The sequence below is a fragment of the Mercenaria mercenaria genome, unplaced genomic scaffold, assembly GCF_021730395.1.
Source record: "Mercenaria mercenaria strain notata unplaced genomic scaffold, MADL_Memer_1 contig_4670, whole genome shotgun sequence".
NCBI lineage: Eukaryota > Metazoa > Mollusca > Bivalvia > Venerida > Veneridae > Mercenaria > Mercenaria mercenaria.
The window spans coordinates 23,063-42,991 of record NW_026462916.1 but is presented as its reverse complement, the minus strand read 5'-3'; the positions used below and the strand labels follow the sequence as shown (position 1 = coordinate 42,991).

Here is a 19,929-nt window from a genome sequence, read left to right as displayed (position 1 = left end):
TCAAGATGCTTTTCTTGTAATTTATGACATAGGTTTATGGACAGTTAGAGCTCTCCTGAAACATATGAAAGAAAAAGGCGTTCAACCTCGAGTTCATGGGAATTTTGGTAGAAAAGCACCTAACGCGTTTTCGCATGAAACCATTAAAGATGCAGTGCAGTTTCTCCTGAATTATGCTAGTGAGGAAGGGCTTCCACAGCCAGCAGCTCCACGTGGCCGGGGAGAAAAAGCACCAGTCTACCTTCCTTCAAAAAATACTAAGCTTTCCATTCATCGAGAATATGTTACAGCATGCAGTCAAATTGATAAGCAATATGTTGGCCTGTCTACTTTTAAAGATCTATGGCAAAGATGTGTTCCTCACATTAAAATAGCTGCTCCAAAAGATGACGTATGCAAAACTTGTGAGGATTTTCGCCAAGATATACAGCTAGCAAGAACAGAAGATGAAAAACTGTCTGCCACAGAGAAATATCATAATCATGTATTACAAGCTAGGAAAGAAAGAGAAATATACCGGGAGTGTGTTGAAAGATCAACAAACATGTTTGAGAGATTAAGGCGACAAGACGAAAGAAGTGGAGACAACTTTTCATGCAACGACGTACACTACACGTTCGATTTCTCACAATATGTCAAATTACCCCACCACACCAGAGAAAAAGGCCCGACATACTTTATTCAACCCAGAAAAATCCAGATCTTTGGATACAGAGTGGATGGAGACAAACAGTACAACTTCCTTATTGATGAGAATGAGACAATAGGTATTTCTTTTACTTATCTCAGCAGTATATTTTCAGTGTACGGAAAATTGGACACTATTCGCGAGATTTTTATTTTTTTTTTTATATTGCGAATTTAAGAAAGTGACATATTTTAAAACAAATTGTTGCTTCAAGACGTCTGATCGCGAATTAATAAAATCGATAATGCTACAATTATATTCGAGCAAATTTGCGAAATGTTGGCGGCGCGAAATTTTCCCAATTTACAGTACATGTTTATTTAAAGTCTAGCCGAAATGCTTTACATTAATAAATTGTTTTGTTATTCTCAATGCTCAAAGAAATGATTAAGTGTGCTTTAAATACGTTTTAACACGGTAATAAAAGAAAACTATATATGCTTCATGGCGACAATGAACGGTACTTCTTAATGAGGGAAATATTTTGCTGATAGGTCTAAGTATATTACATAGAGGGAAACATCCAAGCCTACTCTATGAGCTTTGCTGCTGATTAGCTGAAAATAGTTGAATGTATTGAACATTTTATCCTTAATATAAATTGCCGACGGAGTAACATATTATCATAAAAACGTGTAAAACATTCTGAATATAATGTTCATGCAAAATATTTTTTATTTAAAAATGTTGCCTGTTTTGATCAGAGACTTCTAAAATTACATATGAAAAGGAGTGGCGTCGTCATGAAGGTAGTATATACTACCTTCATGACATCATTTAGCTCAAAATTAGAGACGGAATGCATACATTCGACATATTTGTATCACTAGGCTTGTTCTTCAAAATTCTTCACGTCAGTTGTGTATGAGAGTTACGTTAGTTACAACGAGTCTTGGCGTTACAATTTAAGTATGTGGGATTCTATTACGTGTACTTATTCTTAAATAGTCTTTGAAGGTGGACTTGATTTATGCTTTGATAATATTTCAGGACGTGATGGCCAATTGGTACATGGACCTGACGCTGTAATATCTATGTTAGACCATGCATTTGCCAACTATAGTCTGGGTGAAAATGAGTGTAGCTTGCATGCAGACAACTGCTTTGGTATGTGGTTCCTTTGTTGTCCTGTTTTTATTCAATAACAATTTTATTGAAAAAGCTTGCTGTAAGCCTTCTTTTTACCTATATTCGAAAGTAGTGCTATAATTATAGGTTATTAGCGTAGTGTCTCTGTTTCGATCTTTCAAATTGTAACGGACAGAGAATGAAATATGTATTAAATAGTTAATTCAAAACATGTATTTAATCGCTTATGGCTATCCTTTTTACAGGTCAAAACAAGAACCGTTACGTCCTCGGTTACCTGTCTTGGAGAATTATGACGCAGCGTCACCAGAAAATCACGTACATGATGCAACTTCCTGGACACACACGGTAAGCTTTAATTTTAGATTAAAGACAGAGTTGAAACAGTATCGAAACGGATGTCGGCGAATTTAGTGATTGTATGTGGAACTGATTAAATCATAGTAATTAGCATGCTGACCCTTTTTAAAAATATTTTTGATTAATTAGTGAAATAATCAAAGCATTCGGGTTATTTATAGTCGGGTATAACGGGGTCAAGAGTTCAAATGCGTAAGGGTGTTAGCCCAGTGGTTATATATTCAATAATCAGAACGATGCTAAGCAGTGAGCCGTGACTAGACATATTTGAATATAACAATAAATGACACGATTAACGTTAACGTCACGAATCAATTCCTGAAATTCAGTTACATATACCGTCAATGTCGGTCTTGAACACCAAAGCTGGTTGCTTCTGTATGTTGTTGCAAAATGCTATTTATTTTTTCTTTAAGGTGTTTGATCGATGCAGGATTTGGGAACATTAAGACAATGTACCGTAGGAAGGATTGTGACACAATACAACATATAGCTGATGTCGTTAGCAACAGTTCCCATAGTAACCAGCCTGTTACCTATGGCGGAGGAAGTGGATGGGTTTGGAGGGCATGGAAAACTTTCATTGGTGATAGATTTAAGAAAGTGCCAAATGTCGCAAAATATCACTTCTTCCGTTTTAGTTCTGAGGAGCCAGGGGTTGTGTACATGAGGCAGTCAGCTGTTGATGAAAACGAGGTGCGCTTCGTTATTTGCAAAACGCACCTGTTGGAGATGGCCAGAGATGACGTCCCGTCTCAGATAGTTCCTCCCGGTCTTTCTGCTGAACGTGTGCGTTACCTGTACCGGCACGTGCGTCCTCTAGTCAGACGACCATTTCAGGATGTTTTATGCCCTGCTCCAGAAGAGTCATAAAGTGTTCGGACTGTTTTAGTTTAGTTTTATAAATGACAGTTATAAATGACAATTAAGTAAACATGTGTTATTTTATGTCGCTATGAATGATGCATTTAGATCATCAAGTTAAATAAAGACAAAAGGTTTACATAGTTTTAGTTTGACAAAATGGTGTTGAATGGACTTAATTGAACAAAGATATACATAACGTCGTAAGAACGTAATCTAGACGTTTAACGTTTTAAACGACGTCATGTACTTCCACGTAACGTCACTAGGCATTCTTACTGCCAAAATTATATTATTTTTTAACATTTTTGTACCCTGTGATGTCTACATTTTCTTAAAGCTAATGAAATGGGCAGTTTGAAACTGTAAAAATCTAAAAAAGGTAAAAAATTACCATAAGACATGAAAATGCTTGACGCGGCTCATTTGAAAATGCTAAGGTTTTGATTAGTGACATTGGCTGTGTATGAATTGATGTCTCTGTCTTTAATTTGTTCCCAATTTATGTGTGATATTTGGTCTCGGAGAAGCTGATAATTACCTTAACCAAAGACCCAGATACGTCATTTGAATATAGGTTGTTCGAATTGTTTTAAATTGTGGAGACCAAAGATTCGACGATGGTAACGGATTGTTTGCTAAAGGCATGGCTTGTCAGTAACAGTCAGAGTCGAGATTATTGTTTGATGAGAGAATAAGGGCTTTGACAAAAGAAGAATTGTCAATGAAGTTTGTTGGATCAGAAATGTATTGAAAGAGAGAAAACTGTCTGATATATGGTGTTGATCTTTCTGGCTGAAGTCGAGTCTTGCATATTAATCTTAAAATCTCCGGTTATGATGATGTCTTTTATTCCAGTGTCTACAGCAAGGTGTACTGAATCTTCAATAATTGAGCGTTGGTTAGCTATCGTATTTGGAAGCCTGTAGAATACACAAAAATGCGTTTCGTTGCTGTTTTGAGCTCAATCCATTCAACTCCAGGAATTCCAAGCAGTGTGTCTTCTGTTATATCGCAAAGTGTTTTAACATATACGAGAACGCCACCATGACTGCCACCAACCCTGTCATTACTTTCTGGTTCATGGAATTGGTCAAAAGTTAAATCAGATGTTGAAGTTGAAGCACTTAGCCAAGTATCAGAAAAAGAGAGAATTTCAAAGTCGCCGAATTCTGCACAAAGGGTATTAAGCTTGAGTTTTATACTCTGGACGTTATAATGCATGAATGACAGGTATTTTGACAAACCGATATATTCTTATGAAATATTAGAAGAAGAAGAATTGGAACGAGAAGTTTTTGGGCCAAGATTTAGATGCACGCCATCAGAGAGAATAATAAGTAGGACCCAAAATGCCGAAAGTATGCAGCAAAAGGAGAAAGAGGAATGTGAAAACGAGATTAGCCGAATGCCTTACGGATAATGGATGATGTTTATGTTTGCAAGGCAAGGAAACTGCGTCTAAGTAACAAAAATGCTGATAGTACATGAAAATGAAAGATAAATACCACATACACTGAGACTCCATGAAGACCGCAGATGACAGTAGCTCATGATTGCTGGATGGTTTAAATGTTTTCAAACATCAGGATTTAACTTGAAACGAGTATTCACAACTGACTTGATTCTACAGTGTTTTAGCCAGTATTAAACAATTGAATAACAATTATGTCATTAACCAAGTGATTTCATATTGGCTTAGTTATTTGTCTTCAGGCAGTCGTGTTGGCTTGCAACCTTGGGTCTTGGGCCAATACGACATCCCTCGGACAAATAAACAGGCCACTATGATCATTTGATTAACAATTTTTTAATAAAATAAAATGCATAATTCATATAACAAAGTAAATAAAATATTTTGGATAAAAGTTCAAATAACTGATACAGCTGAAAAGTTTTGGCCGAGAAAGGAAGAAGAAAAACAAGGGAAATGTCCATGTTAGTTACATTTTGTTGCTAATTGGTCTTTTTTATTGGTATTGATTAATGTTGCTTCCTCACTAAACATCTACTACTGGGTAGGGGAAAATACCATGTTTTACTTTTTCATTTCAGACTCGGATCAATACAATGTGACATATGCAAATACTGTTGAGGTAGGGCAGATGTTTCCTAACATTTTTAATTATTTAAAGGATACCCGGTTTTTCTGATGTGCTTTTCTAAGTATGTATTGGTTATTTGCTTGTAACTGCAGTGAATTCGTGATCTATAAACGTATACTTACACACTTTATACCATCTGATTTAAAGTATCCTCTATATATGTACACTCATTGAAAGATATTTGAATGAAATGATAGATCAAACATATTTGACGATGTTGTTTATAAGGTCAAAGAATGATTGCAGGCGTATTATCTAAACTGGGACAGCCATATTGGATACTATCTTACATTTTTACAGTGTTCCTTGTCTAAATACATAACATACACGTACGTATGTCGGTCAATAGCTATATATAGCTAATGTTGTCTGTATATTAATACCGACTTTAAATAACAATATTGACCTTGTATTAGACCTTACAAATATCAAAACTACACATATCAAAATATGTTTTACTGCAATAAGATATATCATTTTTTTGCAAAATAGTGATATTAATAGAAAGGTTATATCAATACTTATACATGTGCTGATTTTTCGAACTGTGACATCCATATTAGACGCAATCTTTATTCTTGTCCGGAATAATAATTCAAAAAGTTAAAAAGATACGAAATTGATAAAACAAGGATTGCAGCTTCTTATGGTCCTGTTTACGATAACAATTGATAGCTAGTACAGTATTCGAGTAAAATAATTAAAATGGTAGTGAAATAGCCATATTTTCCAACTTTTGACCTGAAATTCACCTTGACATTGATAATATTACAGCCATATAAGTAAAGTCAGTAAAAGATATTTTTGGATTAATAATCAAATAGGTTTGATGGATGATAACTTTTGTTATAATCAAAACGTTCTAGCAAAATATATACACTAACTCAATTTCCTAAATTTGGTAGCAATCTTGGATTCCATCTTGGATTTCTGTCGACTCCCACATTTTTGGCCGAATAAAGTTTCATTTAATATTCCACAGGCTTTAACGAAAATTGTGTTACGGAAAAGTCACTGTTTACTGACACAGACGGGTTGGGTGCCAAAAACCTATAAAGTTGCGTTAACTGTTAAACAATTAAGTGATTTTTTAAAAAAATAATGTTTAGACGTTTACCCTCATCAAAGTACACGATTAGAAAAAGAGGCCTTCTTTTGTTGAAGCGTTATTAGTCAAGAGATAAAACATCAGTATGAAATTTATGTATTGGAGAGTCGACAAATGTAGTCCGGGCGCACCTCATATAAAATCAGGACTTCAATGTTTTCAATTATGTTATGGTCACCTGTGAAAGCGTTTTGCTACATTAAGATCAACTTAGACCGTTAGAATTGTCTGTTTAGAGATCTCGTAAATGTGTCACGACTTTTATGGATTTTTTGTATTACCGAAGATTGAGTATCTATATCTCCGAAAGAAACAATTCTAATCCGAATGCAAGTTTCGCAAGTGGCAGTCACACTTCAAGTAGTACCGAAGAATAATCCTTGATACCCTTATTCATTGTATATGTTTGATAAATTATATTACATGTTACGCGGTGATGAGACGTTTTTTTGCGTATACAATTATTTGAAATATTTGACTCTGCATATCAAACTTGCAGATTTTATCACAAGAAGTGATGACCCGACTATTTTAGACATAGACGTGTTTGGTATTCAGCCCGCTATGCTAAGGGCGGCCTCCGCGATATTAACACTAGGAATATACACTGGGACTGAGCTTCTTTACATGGTGGTCTGGTTTAGGCCCTTTTCTGATTCATCTGTTGCTCTTAGGAAGAGTGCTTGTTATGAGAAGACTGTAGTCAGTAGATCATGTCTAATGTCATCTCAACGATGAAGTTGGCGTGATGCTGTCAAATATCATATACTTAGTAGCTGTCAGTTAATGATTCCTATTATTGATGGCCATTAGACCAAAGGTTAAAGAAACATTTAGACTGAACACGCTTTCTTACTAATTACTTAAAACTCTTGGAACGACGGACGCCAGTCGTTAAATGGCGATTACTGATCGGAAGCACCTGTTTCATATACAGCGTACATGCATACATAATAACTCCTATCAATTACCTAACAGACCAGTCACAGTCTTGGCTCTTTCGATAAGTAAAACTGCATTAGCGCAACCATTACAAGCCGGGAACCAGTCAACCATGCATCAGCAGAGAGTTAATAGAGTTCAGCTCTTCTATGAGGAAGGTATGATCAGTTATTAGAGTAGCCCTAGTCTGTTAGCTCTGAACTCACTCATATATTCATTTTGCCCTATTAGCTATCTTTTAAAAAAATCTTTCTTTCGTTCCTGAATTAAGAAAGTTCAGTGTTAAAGTTAACTCCCGAACAATATTGATTATAGTTGCGTTTAAAATATAAGTACATGTACTTACCCAAAATAAAAACTTCCACTTCGCAGAGCACAAGCGGGCCTACTTTTATTCGTTCACTGTATGTCGTATTCGGTAAGTAGATTGTGACGTAACGAGATGATACTGATAATCTATTTGCTGGAGTTATTGTAAAAATTCCCTGAACTGGATAAGTGTTGTTATTTTCATACACTAAGGTCTCCTGGCTAGTTTGGTTTACCGGAGAAAGATATAATCGGAATCCCTTCAGCTGACCTGAAACACGAAAGTAATCTTATACTATATACTGATGTACACTTATATTTACTGAACACAGGTATAATAAATATTGCTTGTATTTTAATGTCCCCGTAAAAAACTCTGAATGAATAATCGTTTCCTGATATTAACTCTGTTATGACGATAATTGGTGCATACAAGTATGATGTTCTGAGACAATTATCTCAAGGATTGTCACTATCATATTTTTATGGTAACCTTGTTATATATGTCTTGTCAAAGACGTAATGCAACATTCATTAACACAATTTTATAAGTACTTAGAAAACAATACCTTGGCATGACTAAACTTTTGCAGTGATTGAATCAACTTAATATAAATTAAAATGTGAATTGAGACAAAATCTCTTAAATCGTTCAACGTTAAACGAAAGTATCTAACATATCTGAATACTACGTACTAAATGCTAACATATTTTACCTTGATGACAGAAGAATGTGAATGAAATATAGTGCAAGAAATGTGTGAAACTATTGTGCACCTCCTGTGAAAGTATGAAACTTGGCATGATTTTAGATGGATGTTTTGTCCTTCATTGTTGATTGTGGCAGGTTGTAGATATTCAAAATGGCCGCCAAAATTCAAAATGGCCGCAATAATTAAAGTTTTGTAATAAATGCTCTAGCATTGTATACATGGCGAGAAAAAAATAAAAGAAAATGTAGCAGAAGGCAATATTTAGCTACAGATAAACAGAAATAAGTCAAATATGGCGGCCTAATCCAAGACGGCCACCATAAAATCAATTTTCGATGAAAGTCGCTCTTCAAATGGACGCATTGTGCGAAAATTATGAAACGTTGCATGGTACATGTAGAACATAAATTTGTAAAGAGCACTCTTCAAACAATTTTACACTAACATTGGATAAACAAATTCAATATGGCCAATAAAATTCAAGATGGCTGCCACAAAATAATTCTTCAATGAAAATTGTGCCTCACTTGGTCATACTGTGTGAATATGTTGAAACGATGCATTGTAGTATATATATTTGTATAATACGCTCCTCAAATAATTGTAAAACTGACATTGAATAAATAAATTTAATATGACCAATACAATTCCAGATAGCTGCCACAAAATAATACTTCCATGAAAATTGTGCGTCACCTGGTAATACTGTGTGAAAATGTTGAATCGTTGCATGGTAGTATATATATTTGTATATTACGCTCTTTAAACAATTGTAAAACTGACACTGAATAAATGAATTTAATATGACCAATACAATTCAAGCCAAGATGGTCGCCCAAATGCAAAATAGACTTATCGCCAAATTATGCAAGATTTGGACAAGAGTATTAATGCATATATTACTTTCGTTGCTAGAGGTAACAAAATAAACATTAAATGTATATTTCAAAGAAGAAAATCATTTGAAAAGTTCAAATAAGCTGTCAAAATAGCCGCCAGAAAGGAAAATCCCTTTATTTTGCATTAGACACTAAATGTACAGGTTTTCCTACTGTATATAATTATTTCTAATAATTGAATGTTTATACATGTAACACTTAAAATATTTCTTCAGTGATTTTATAACAAAGAGTTTGATAAAATGGAAGCTCTTATCAAAAGCATTACAATTTACAAAACATATATAAGAAGGTGGTATGATTTGTGATTAGTTTGCTACAAATAACAGTAAGGGTACACTGAAGGACTTTAAAACGGCCAATATATGCATTTGTAAAATTTTATTCAAGAAGTTAATCGTAACTCATATGCATAATAGATAAAGGAATAATGGTGGAAATGTGTCTGTTTTACTGTTCTTGAAGCTCATATTCGGATATCGTTTGCCGTCGCAGAATAGGAATAGCAAATGACTGTCTTTACATTGTTAAAAGATAAACAAATTGACCATTTTGTCCAATGATAAAAGGGTTAATTTATTTTTTTTACGTTGCAACACGCCAAAGTAGGTGATGAATGTTAACATGATGGTTTTAAGCAAGAAATCCTAAAGCCGCAGCCTGTCCACTATAATTTTGGTGACTGACTACCATACCGATATAAGTGGTTGGTGATTGATATTTCGATTTATAGCGTTTCAATAAAAGTTTTGAAAAACACCTTTAAATAGAAAGCGGGAAATTTTGATGAAAACGTTGCTTATGAGAGCTTGGTATCGACGCAAACATGTAATAACATTTAATCTTTATAAATGCGTAGTGTTAATTTTGTATAAGGTGAGATAGAGCACAAGATACACATGCATAGGCGGCAGTGGTTATGCTTCATGTATCACAGAAGGAACCACAATACCAGATCAGATAATAGGCAAATACAAAACTACTTGAATACATCTTGCAAGAATAAAAAAACTGCCATATATGGATGAGCGTTTATAAAATCTTTAAGGGTTTATCAAGTGTAATCATAATGCAACTGTATCAAATTAACTGATCCTTGTGCTGTCTTAATATTAGAACACTATTATTCAAATACGTTATATCTATGGGCGGCGGTAACCGCCAAAGTTAGTAAATGCACAATCCATTCATAAGCAAGTCAGTCAGTGCAGTGCATTTCAACGCCGTCTAGTTTAAAACTCCATCCTGTCCAATAAATTTGCATTCAACGCAATTGTATTTTGAAACCATTTAATGCAAAACTTCATTATATCATTTTAAACATTTAACGTAGACTGGCTCCCGTCCCTATGTTTGTTCTTATTTACATATATACAAATTTATTCATTAAGAGGGAAGTAACTCCAGCAGGTTGTTTCTACATTGACATTTTTATTGCCCCTGGCTCCGAACATAGGGACTGGTGAAAGTTGGCTAGTGTCTCACAAATTTGTGAGAGAAATTCCCATTAATTTCTTTTAGTGATAATCAGCTGCTATCACTGTGACATGTTGTCTAAGGGTTTCATGTGCTAGCCACCATTTAATTTACCGATTTATGGCCTGTCCTCAGCTTGTAATGGCTTATCAGGCAACAGGAATGTGCTTTCATACAAAAGGGATGCATATTAATTAACAGAGGATTTGTGATGTATTTTCAAGAATTAGATCATTCTACACCTTTAATAGAGATATGGGTGAAGCTATACTTAAAGGTCTAAAAAATTTAAAATAATTATGAACAAATAAGACCAAACCAAGAGCATGTTGTAAAAGGGTATTTAAAAGGAAATGATGTTTTATTCTGGCAGTGGCAAAAGCTTAACTTTTGAAATTGCCCCATTTGCATTTGATTTTTTCCATAACGACAGCACAAAATGTACCATCATTGTTGTGTCATCTCTTGTGGCTCTGTGAAATTAAAAAAGGAGGTGTAAAGGCAGTGTATTTACAGGATATATACAAAGGAAAAATTGAAGTAAAATATATATATAACAGTTACATGAATGCAAAGCCGATATAATTTTTGCTAGTCCTGAGTCACTGATCTGTCAATGAACAGGGCCCTTAAAGCAATGTTCAGGGATGAAGCACACTTCACAAAGAAGTTTGAATGAAATTATTTATATCATTTTGTCACAAAGTTTAGCTAAATTGAATAAATAATGGAAAAAATGATAGTCAGAAAGAAACATCAAAGGACATTTTAATTGTACTCTGTAGTAACTAGTACAATATGAAATGACAGCAGTATATTAAAACAATTTAATGATTTAAGCAAATAGGTCTTACATGTAAACAGAGTATCATCATAATAATTATCTTGTTAAATACTTATACAAAAAGCTTACATGATGATGCAAATCAACACCCCTATAGTAATTTTGCTGGATTTTTTCAACGATCCAATTACTGTAAAAAGTATAGGCTATAGCCCGAGAAAAGTTTTGATGGCATGAGAAAGTATAATGTCTGATCATTTGATGGTTTGTTTTATTTGCAAAAGTCTCATATACCTGCGAAAGGGTTGTGCTTTGGTATAATACCATCATGTTTGTGATGTACAGTCAAAAATAGAATATTAGTATTCACATATACAAATAATAAATTCTTCTTGGGCATTAATCGATGAATCACATTTTCATAATATACACAAAACTAACATTTATTGCTATTACTTTCTTATAAACTTAAAATTCATATTTTTTGTAAGTCATATTTAAAGACACAAAACGATCGCCAAATTTCTGGTATTTTCTGTTTTATGTAAGCATATTTAGTGTAGCTCAACTGGTTACAAAAGGCATCCATGAGCATAATACAGATTTTGTTCTTTTAAATTGGATTCCAATCAAATGAAAATAAAAGTCTCTTCCAAATGAAAATCAGAAAAATGCGTTTTTAGAAAATTTGCAAGAAATAACTTCCAAGTTTTTCATAAGCATGTATGTGTAGCATACAATGATAATACATAACGACAAATTAGAGTGAACTCATTTCAAATATAATAAATCAAGATATAAATGAATAAAAAAAATACAGAAATGTAGAGCTTTAACTAAGAAGAAAGATGTTTCACGAAAATAAGGTCCCTTTTAATATTCAGATAAATCGCAGGAACAGTGTAAAATTAAATGTTAGAATTTTACCACAATGTCGGTTTTGGGACACATTTTAAGATATTTTTATATAAAACTGATCCAGAATCTATATTTATAACAGGTCAAACTTATGAACTGATAGTCTTATTAACCTTTTACAATGCACGTACTCATGTTTCGTTAAACGGCTTCACATTTGGCTGCATGGCTTCAACTTTTAATACGCCGCTCCAAATCACACAACACGGTTTCAGTATGCATTAGACGGCGCCAAGCTTTAATGAATCGTTCCATTTTACACTGCACGAACTCATGTTCCGTTAAACTGTTCACATTGGACTGCATGGCATCAAGTTTTATACACCGCTCTTAATTACACAAAGCGGTTTCAATAGGCTTTAGACGGCGTCAAGTTGTATTAAATCATTTCATTTTACACTGCACGTACTCCTGTTCTGTTAAACGGCTTCACATTGAGCTGCATGGTATCATGTTTTGTTGGATGATTTCATAGTACGATGCATCGCAACAAGTTTTTCAATGCATCGTTCCATGTTTAAATAGATGGAATGAAGTTTTGCATTAAATGGCTTCAAACTAAAATTGCGTTGAATGCAAATTTATTGGACGGGATGGAGTTTTAAACTAGACGGCGTTGAAATGCACTGCACTGACTGACTTATTTATGAATGGATTGTATATGTACTAATTTTGGCGGTAACAGCCTCCCATATATATCCAGTTTGACTTTCCACAACCCAGTTGGACAATTGACACGTATAGCACTTCAGCTTTCGAAGTCTCTGCCAGAATCACTAGAATCAACATATGCATCACTGAATGTTTCACCAATAGCCTTCTTGCATCTATACTGAGAGGCTCAGGTTTTATGGCAGTTACGAGGCGAGCTGTAAAATACCAACGAGATGTTGCAAATGGTTATTCTCATGTACACTTACAACAGATAAGGGTGAGGAATGTTGCCTTCCGGGATTGTCGTCGGTACAAGCCCTTAAGAGTTTTGATCCTTGTTCCATCAAAAAGTGATGGCATCAGAATTTGAAGGGTCTGGTTCCACAGCACTCCTCCATATGCTTGTCTGTATGTGTGCTCCTTTGACATTCTCATAGAAAGAGTCTGATGTAGGTGAGGATGATTGTAGTCTGAGCGTCATTTAGATAGTTTTCTTTCCCATATCCTATACCCAAAGGTAATATCTGATATACTTTCAGCTCATTTCTTACCCTAACAGGCTGCAATGAAACCTCTTCTTCAAACTGCATCGACATATCCACTTTTGTTCAGATTGAACTCTGTTGTCAGCTGTTCGGCAACGGCTACTTAGCTTGAATACATTATCGCATCCAGACAGACAGGGCATGAGCAGCTAATAACTAGGGCATAATAGCTGAATTTTTTGTGTACCTTACATGTTGCTGCGAATTCCTCTATCGTCAACTGAGCATCTGTTCCTTCCATCGGTATTAATATTCTGCTCCGTGCATCCTGTGTTTGTCAGGACCGTATGTTATGTCTGTGATTGTGTCATGGTGATCAGTTTATGAATAACACGATTCAACTGAGAGTACCATAAATACAAGGCCATGAGGTTACCTGCAAGCTTAAGTCACAAGTTGACAAACACAGGCTCCTTAAAGATATAGATGGGAGTTTTCATTGATTAAGTAGACTTAGGGACTAGCAAGGAGGAAGCTGATGCCATAACTCCACAACAGTTGGTGTGTGAGCAGAATTTGTGACAGTGACATGTGATGACACATTCAGATTTGTTTTGACGATGCACTTTTTATGTTTTGTTGGTGCACGTTTATGTACTCAAGGAATTGTCATGCTCTCTGCTGATAGAGGGAACTGTGCTCAGCAGACAATATTGAAGCAACATGTAAGACTATAAGGATGTTTTTGACTGCCTGTGTAATATAGGGTTCTCCCAAAACCGAGGGGCAGCGTAGTATGGAAACCGAGAACCAGCGAGGTTTTTTAACCACGCAGTCCCGAGGGTTGGGAAATCACCTGCCCTACTTAGGCACTCATGTGAGATCATTTTTCTTGCCTGCTAGTGATACTACTGCAACCTTTCCAAAGATATTATACATTAAAAATTGTTCAGACACTAGGACGTCATAATACGACGTCACATTATGACGTCAGAATGCGCATATGTTTCCCCGCGTGGTGGCAAGAAACGTTCAGTTATTACATGCCAGCTATAAACATATCGTTCCCTGTACGGATGCGATATGTTGCCAAACTATGTTTACCGGAAATGCAACAATTGTTTGTTTGTTTGTTTGTTTTGGGTTTAACGCCGTTTTTCAACAGTATTTCAGTCATGTAACGGCGGGCAGTTAACCTAACCAGTGTTCCTGGGTTCTGTACCAGTACAAACCTGTTCTCCGCAAGTAACTGCCAACTTCCCCACATGAATGATCAGAGGTGGAGGACTAATGATTTCAGACACAATGTCGTTTATCAAATAGTCACGGAGAACATACGCCCCGCCCGAGGATCGAACTCGCGACCCCGCGATCCGTAGACCAACACTCTTACCTACTGAGCTAAGCGGGCGGGCGCAACAATTGTCAAACAGGTGAAACGAGGATGTATTCTAGACAAACTTGGAGATGTAGATGGGATATGATCAAGGTCTTTGGAGAAGGTATCAGTTTTTTGCCCCCTGTTACGAAATGAAAGGGGCTAAAAAGCTGTCCGATATCAGGAATAATTATTTGGACATGAAAAATGAGAAACAAAACTGTTCAAACAACAATCGTTGCCACCTGCATTGGAATCGTTCAATGAGAATGTTAAGAGCACACATACAGACGTGGTTCGGACCCTGGCACCCTTTAAATTCTGAAGCGATATCCCGACTAGTGTTTAGTGCTGGGTGATATGCTTAAATTGGTACTGTTTCCAGCAGTATCGGACTTTTTTTATGTGTGTTAAATAGTAAGTGTGAACTACTTCATATATATGTCATGCAATCAGTGTTAAGTATGTCTTAAGTATGTCTGCAATTTTCACTGTCTGCCTTGTTTTCGGTGCTTCCGAGGGATCTACTTTGCATATTTTATTAAGTTGTATGGTGGAAAATGTATGAAGAATGTCTTCATTTTTATTGTTGAATGAGAATGTCTACAGATGTATAGAAGAGTAAGTATGAAGTATGCTTAAGTTGTATCGTGTAGTAAGTTTAAAGTTTATCAGCAGTGGTTTCGTGGATATTTGTCTTTGTTTTTCATGGAGTATATGTGTGTGTTCGGGTTTAACGTCTTTTTAACAATTTGTCTGTCATATAAACGACGACGTCTGCCTATAGAAGGGAGCACAATGCCCTGCTTTATAGTTCTGCCTCACTGGAATATCATGCCGTAGACACGTGACATGATACCCCACCCAGTCACATTATACTGTCACCGGGCTGACAAGTCTTAGCACTATCCTCTTAATGCCAAGCGAGAAAGCTAATACAGGGGTAGTACCATTTTTGCGTCTTTGGTATGACAACCTCCCGCACGCGGGACGGGAGCTCTACCACTAGGCTACCGAGAGGTGGTTATCTTAATGTAGTAAGTTTTTATTATGTCTCCAACTGAGTCACGGAGTATGTATGAAGTACATCTGCGGTTGTATTATCGAGTAAGTATAAAGTACATCTACGGTTGCATCTTGGAGTAAGTTGTCATGGAGTAATTATAAACTATTTACACAACTGTTCTATTGTTCTCTGCGGGTTAGTAACTAAAATGAAAAATACCTACATACCATACCTGCGCACATGCACAGATATCATACCATACCTGCGCACGTGCACATGAATTATACCATACCTGAGCACGTGAAAAGAATGTTAGATGGGTTCAAACTGTAATGTTTGTTTAATTCCATGTTATTGTCCGTAAGTATTGACCTGACACTCATGACTATTCCGTATATTTTCCGTAAATTATTCTTGGTGACTGAAGCTAAATAGGATATAAATATTGCGTATACATTTCTTCATAATTTTCACAATGTCACACGTGCAAATAGCTGTGCGAACAAAACGCTTTTGGTTCAACTCCTGCGTACGGATCATTCACCCCCCCCCCCCCACACCCCAATTTTTTTCTGTAGAAATATTGCTATACTTATATGATCAAACCTTATGGTTTATAAACGTTATGGAAATGTTGAATAAAACATCTTTTAAAGAATCTTAGATAAAAAAGACAAAGTACTTGTCACCAGCGTTTCCAGAAAATGATTACAAGTGAAAACAATCAGAATTCGTGAAATATGTTACGTAAATATATGTAAGAATAACAACATTACATTGAATTGAAAAAAAATGTCTGAGGTGATTTTGAACTCGTGGTAACGTGCGTGGCAGTCAGACAGCTACCACTACGCCACCGTGCCATTGGTTATTTATATTGGTTATTTTAGGATACAAGTGTTTCGTAAAATAATGGAAGTCCCCGAAAATACTGGCGAAGATTACGGAATTCCAGAGCAAATAGCATAAAACTCAGTGGATAAGTTCTATTGTTCATTTGTCGATCACCTGAAGGACATAAATTATTCAAATATATGAGGATATAAATTATTTTCAGTTTGGATACATAACTTTTTCGCAAAATCTGCACAAAAATTGACGAATTTTCATGGTGAGTTTCAAAACATTCGATTTTATAATGTTATAAATTAAATGCATTTTTTACAATTGTATATGTGTGTATTACACGATTAAAATGCATCTTTAGACCTCTGTAGCAGCATATCGTTTTTACGAGTAAATAATGTGACCAACCACAATTTCTTGACGCCATCTTGGTTTTCCAGGTCAAGGTACCTTAAGTAAGTATGAAGTACGTCTACGGTTATATCCGTGAGTACGTATGAAGTATATTGCCATGGAATAAGTATTAAAAAGTTCGCAGATGTATCGTGTAGTAAGTATGAAATATGTAAACATTTGTGACATATATTAAGATAAAATTATGTCTATTGTTTAGTCGTGGAGTAAGTTTAAAGTATGTCTGTTGTTGTATCATGGAGATTAAGTGTGAAGTTCCTTGACAGTTGTATCCTTGAGTGTTCGTCTACGGTTTTGTCTTGGAGTAATTACGAAGGACGTCTACGGTTAAGTCTTAAAAATAAGTATGAAGTATATCTACAGTTATGTCATGGAGTAAGAATGAAGTATATATACAGTTGCATCGTGGAATAAGTATGAAGAGTTGTATCGTGGAGTAACTTAGTGAATATGTAGAATATCTACAATTGTATCGTAAAGTACGGACGAAGTATGAACTATTGCATCATGGATTTATTACGCAGTATAACTGCAGTTGTATCGTAAAGGAAATATGAAGTATGTCTACAGTTGTGTCGTGGAATACGTATAAAGTATGTCTACAACGGTATCGTGTAGTAAGTATGAAAAACGTTTACATATGTATCGTTGCGTAAGTATGAAGTATGAAGTATGAATACAGTTGTGCTATGGGGTAAGTATGAAAATCATGTCTAAAGCTGTATTGTATTGTGAAGTAGGTATTTATTATGTCAACAGTTGCTTCTTGGAACAAGTATATTAAGTATGTCTATAATTTAATCATGGCTATGACAATTTTTTAAAATTTAGGTAGGGGATATATATGCACACAAAAAATAGACATAATCAGCAAATTTACATGTAAACAACTGAATATTATCGTAACCTTCGAATGCATGGTCAGTATGTGAAAGCAAACCCTATACGCGCAAAAACTTCACGCAACATGTGGATGGATTGACCGGGTCAAATGTGTATAGCTAGTGTATTCTTATTTCCGTATTTACTCAACTGAAAGTGATAACGGGTTTACTTTGTTGTTGGATTCAACAATTTATGTTAGCGGAAATACTTACTTGACATTTTAGGCAGTATAAAACAACATAGTTCTTTTTCAAAATTTTAGGTTTTGTATTTTGGTACAGAAAATAAACGCACTCTTGGTGCAAAATGGGACAACTTATTTCCAGCCGAGCTCACGGCAGACGTCTTCTACCCCCTCAGCATCCAGTCTAGACCGATACTGTTGGAAACAGTACAAAATTAAAGTAAATCACCCAGCACTTAACACAAATCAGGATATCAGCCGCAACAGGGAGTCGATCTGGGACCGGGAATCAAACTAGGAGCGCTGGCGTTGTAGTCCAAACTGCTAACCATTGCCCTACTGACTCCCTGATTAAACGGGGAGATACGGACTGTCAGTAAGGTAGAATGGTCTTGTCCTTGTGTCCGATCCTGGGGTTCCGCACACTGATGACCAATATTTTAAACAAACATTGCAACCAAATTTTTACAAGATGATCATAATATATTTGTACAGATGTGCCCCAGAAGGAACTTTTGCTTCGCTTTAACTTGTTTTATCATGATTTATTAGATAAAATTCTTAAGTCTACAATTTTCCATGTAGCCAGATCTGTCAGATTAAAGACAAAGGTACAGTGATTAGTTTATTAGAGGATTCAATGCATGGTGTTTGTTGTCATTATATACTTTTAAAACAATGATTTCTTTGGGAGTATACTTGACCATGGATTCTCAAATTTTTGCACCCAGATTGCATAAATTATATCAATATCAATGGAGATAACGAAAATCTGTATAAAAAAAGTGATACCAAAAGTTTCATCTGCACGCATATAGTTCATTATATGTGTGGATTTGATATACATTTGTATATTGCATTTTATTTGACCTGGCGGGGCGTGGTTTCGCGACGGTCCACTACATTTTTGCGCAGGGTATGTAGTACATGTATCAAATGTAGCGTTGAATTTTAGTCGTTGGTTACCGAAGATTACGGAATGAAACAATTATATTTCTCTACATATTTTGCTCGTTTTTTGGGAATACCATTATTTTTGCATATGTCAGAGATTAACTCCGCCCCGCCAGGTCAAATAAAACGGACTATAGTATCATCATTACAGTGATAAATAGGAATTAGTCTGATATCTTCATTGGTCATCAAATACGAGTAATCACTTTATAGATATTGTACAAATACACGATCCCGCACGCTTAGCGGATCTCGGAGTCGTGAGTGCGATCCCCGGGCGGGGCGTATGGTCTCTGTGACAATTTAATAAAAGATACTGTGTCTGAACTTATTCGTCCACCACCTCTGATTCATGTGGGAAGTTGGCAGTTACTTGCGGAGAACAGGTTTGTACTAGTACAGAATCGAGGAACACTGTAATACTGTTAAAAAACGGCGTTAAACCCAAAACAAATATAAATAAATACACAATCTTACAGTCCATAAAATAAACAAACATGTTTGTAAACATGGACGGATCCAAACGGAAGGGGAAGAAGCATTTTATAGAAATATTCCGATGGCAAAATACAATAAATATTCGTAGTCCTGATCAACCTATAAACCGGGCAAGTCTATTTTATAAGTACATCTACACCGCCGACCCATTTAAACGAGCTGTACCTACCCTAATTAATATCTAAATTGTTTGAAAACTTTTTGTTTTACTTTTACGAGTATACAAGCTGCTCAAAACGGACAACAGTTGCAAAAGTTGATATCGGAATTAGGTAATTATTTTGCTCTATCAATAAAAATGGTAACACCTCGTATGTCAATTTACATTTTAAATACATTATGTATAGTTGTCGCAACTTGACCGCGATGG

General features: G+C 35.5%; 1 protein-coding gene across 1 annotated transcript; it reads left to right on the top strand.

Moving 5' to 3' along the window:
- The first annotated feature begins 365 nt into the window (after positions 1–365).
- LOC128545920 (uncharacterized) lies at positions 366–3,011 on the top strand. Its single transcript, XM_053535257.1, has 4 exons — positions 366–767; positions 1,679–1,795; positions 2,023–2,125; positions 2,554–3,011. Exons 1-4 carry the CDS (start codon positions 545–547, stop codon positions 3,008–3,010), a joined length of 900 nt encoding a protein of 299 aa, XP_053391232.1. The 5' UTR covers positions 366–544; the 3' UTR covers position 3,011.
- Positions 3,012–19,929: the final 16,918 nt, after the last annotated feature.

Excerpts from the sequence above, each read along its gene's own strand:
- LOC128545920 (XM_053535257.1), top strand. The coding sequence starts at position 545 with ATGTTTGAGAGATTAAGGCGACAAGACGAAAGAAGTGGAGACAACTTT. Across the intron at positions 768-1,678 it reads TGATGAGAATGAGACAATAG|GACGTGATGGCCAATTGGTA; the intron begins GTATTTCTTTTA and ends ATAATATTTCAG. Across the intron at positions 2,126-2,553 it reads CAACTTCCTGGACACACACG|GTGTTTGATCGATGCAGGAT; the intron begins GTAAGCTTTAAT and ends TTTTTCTTTAAG.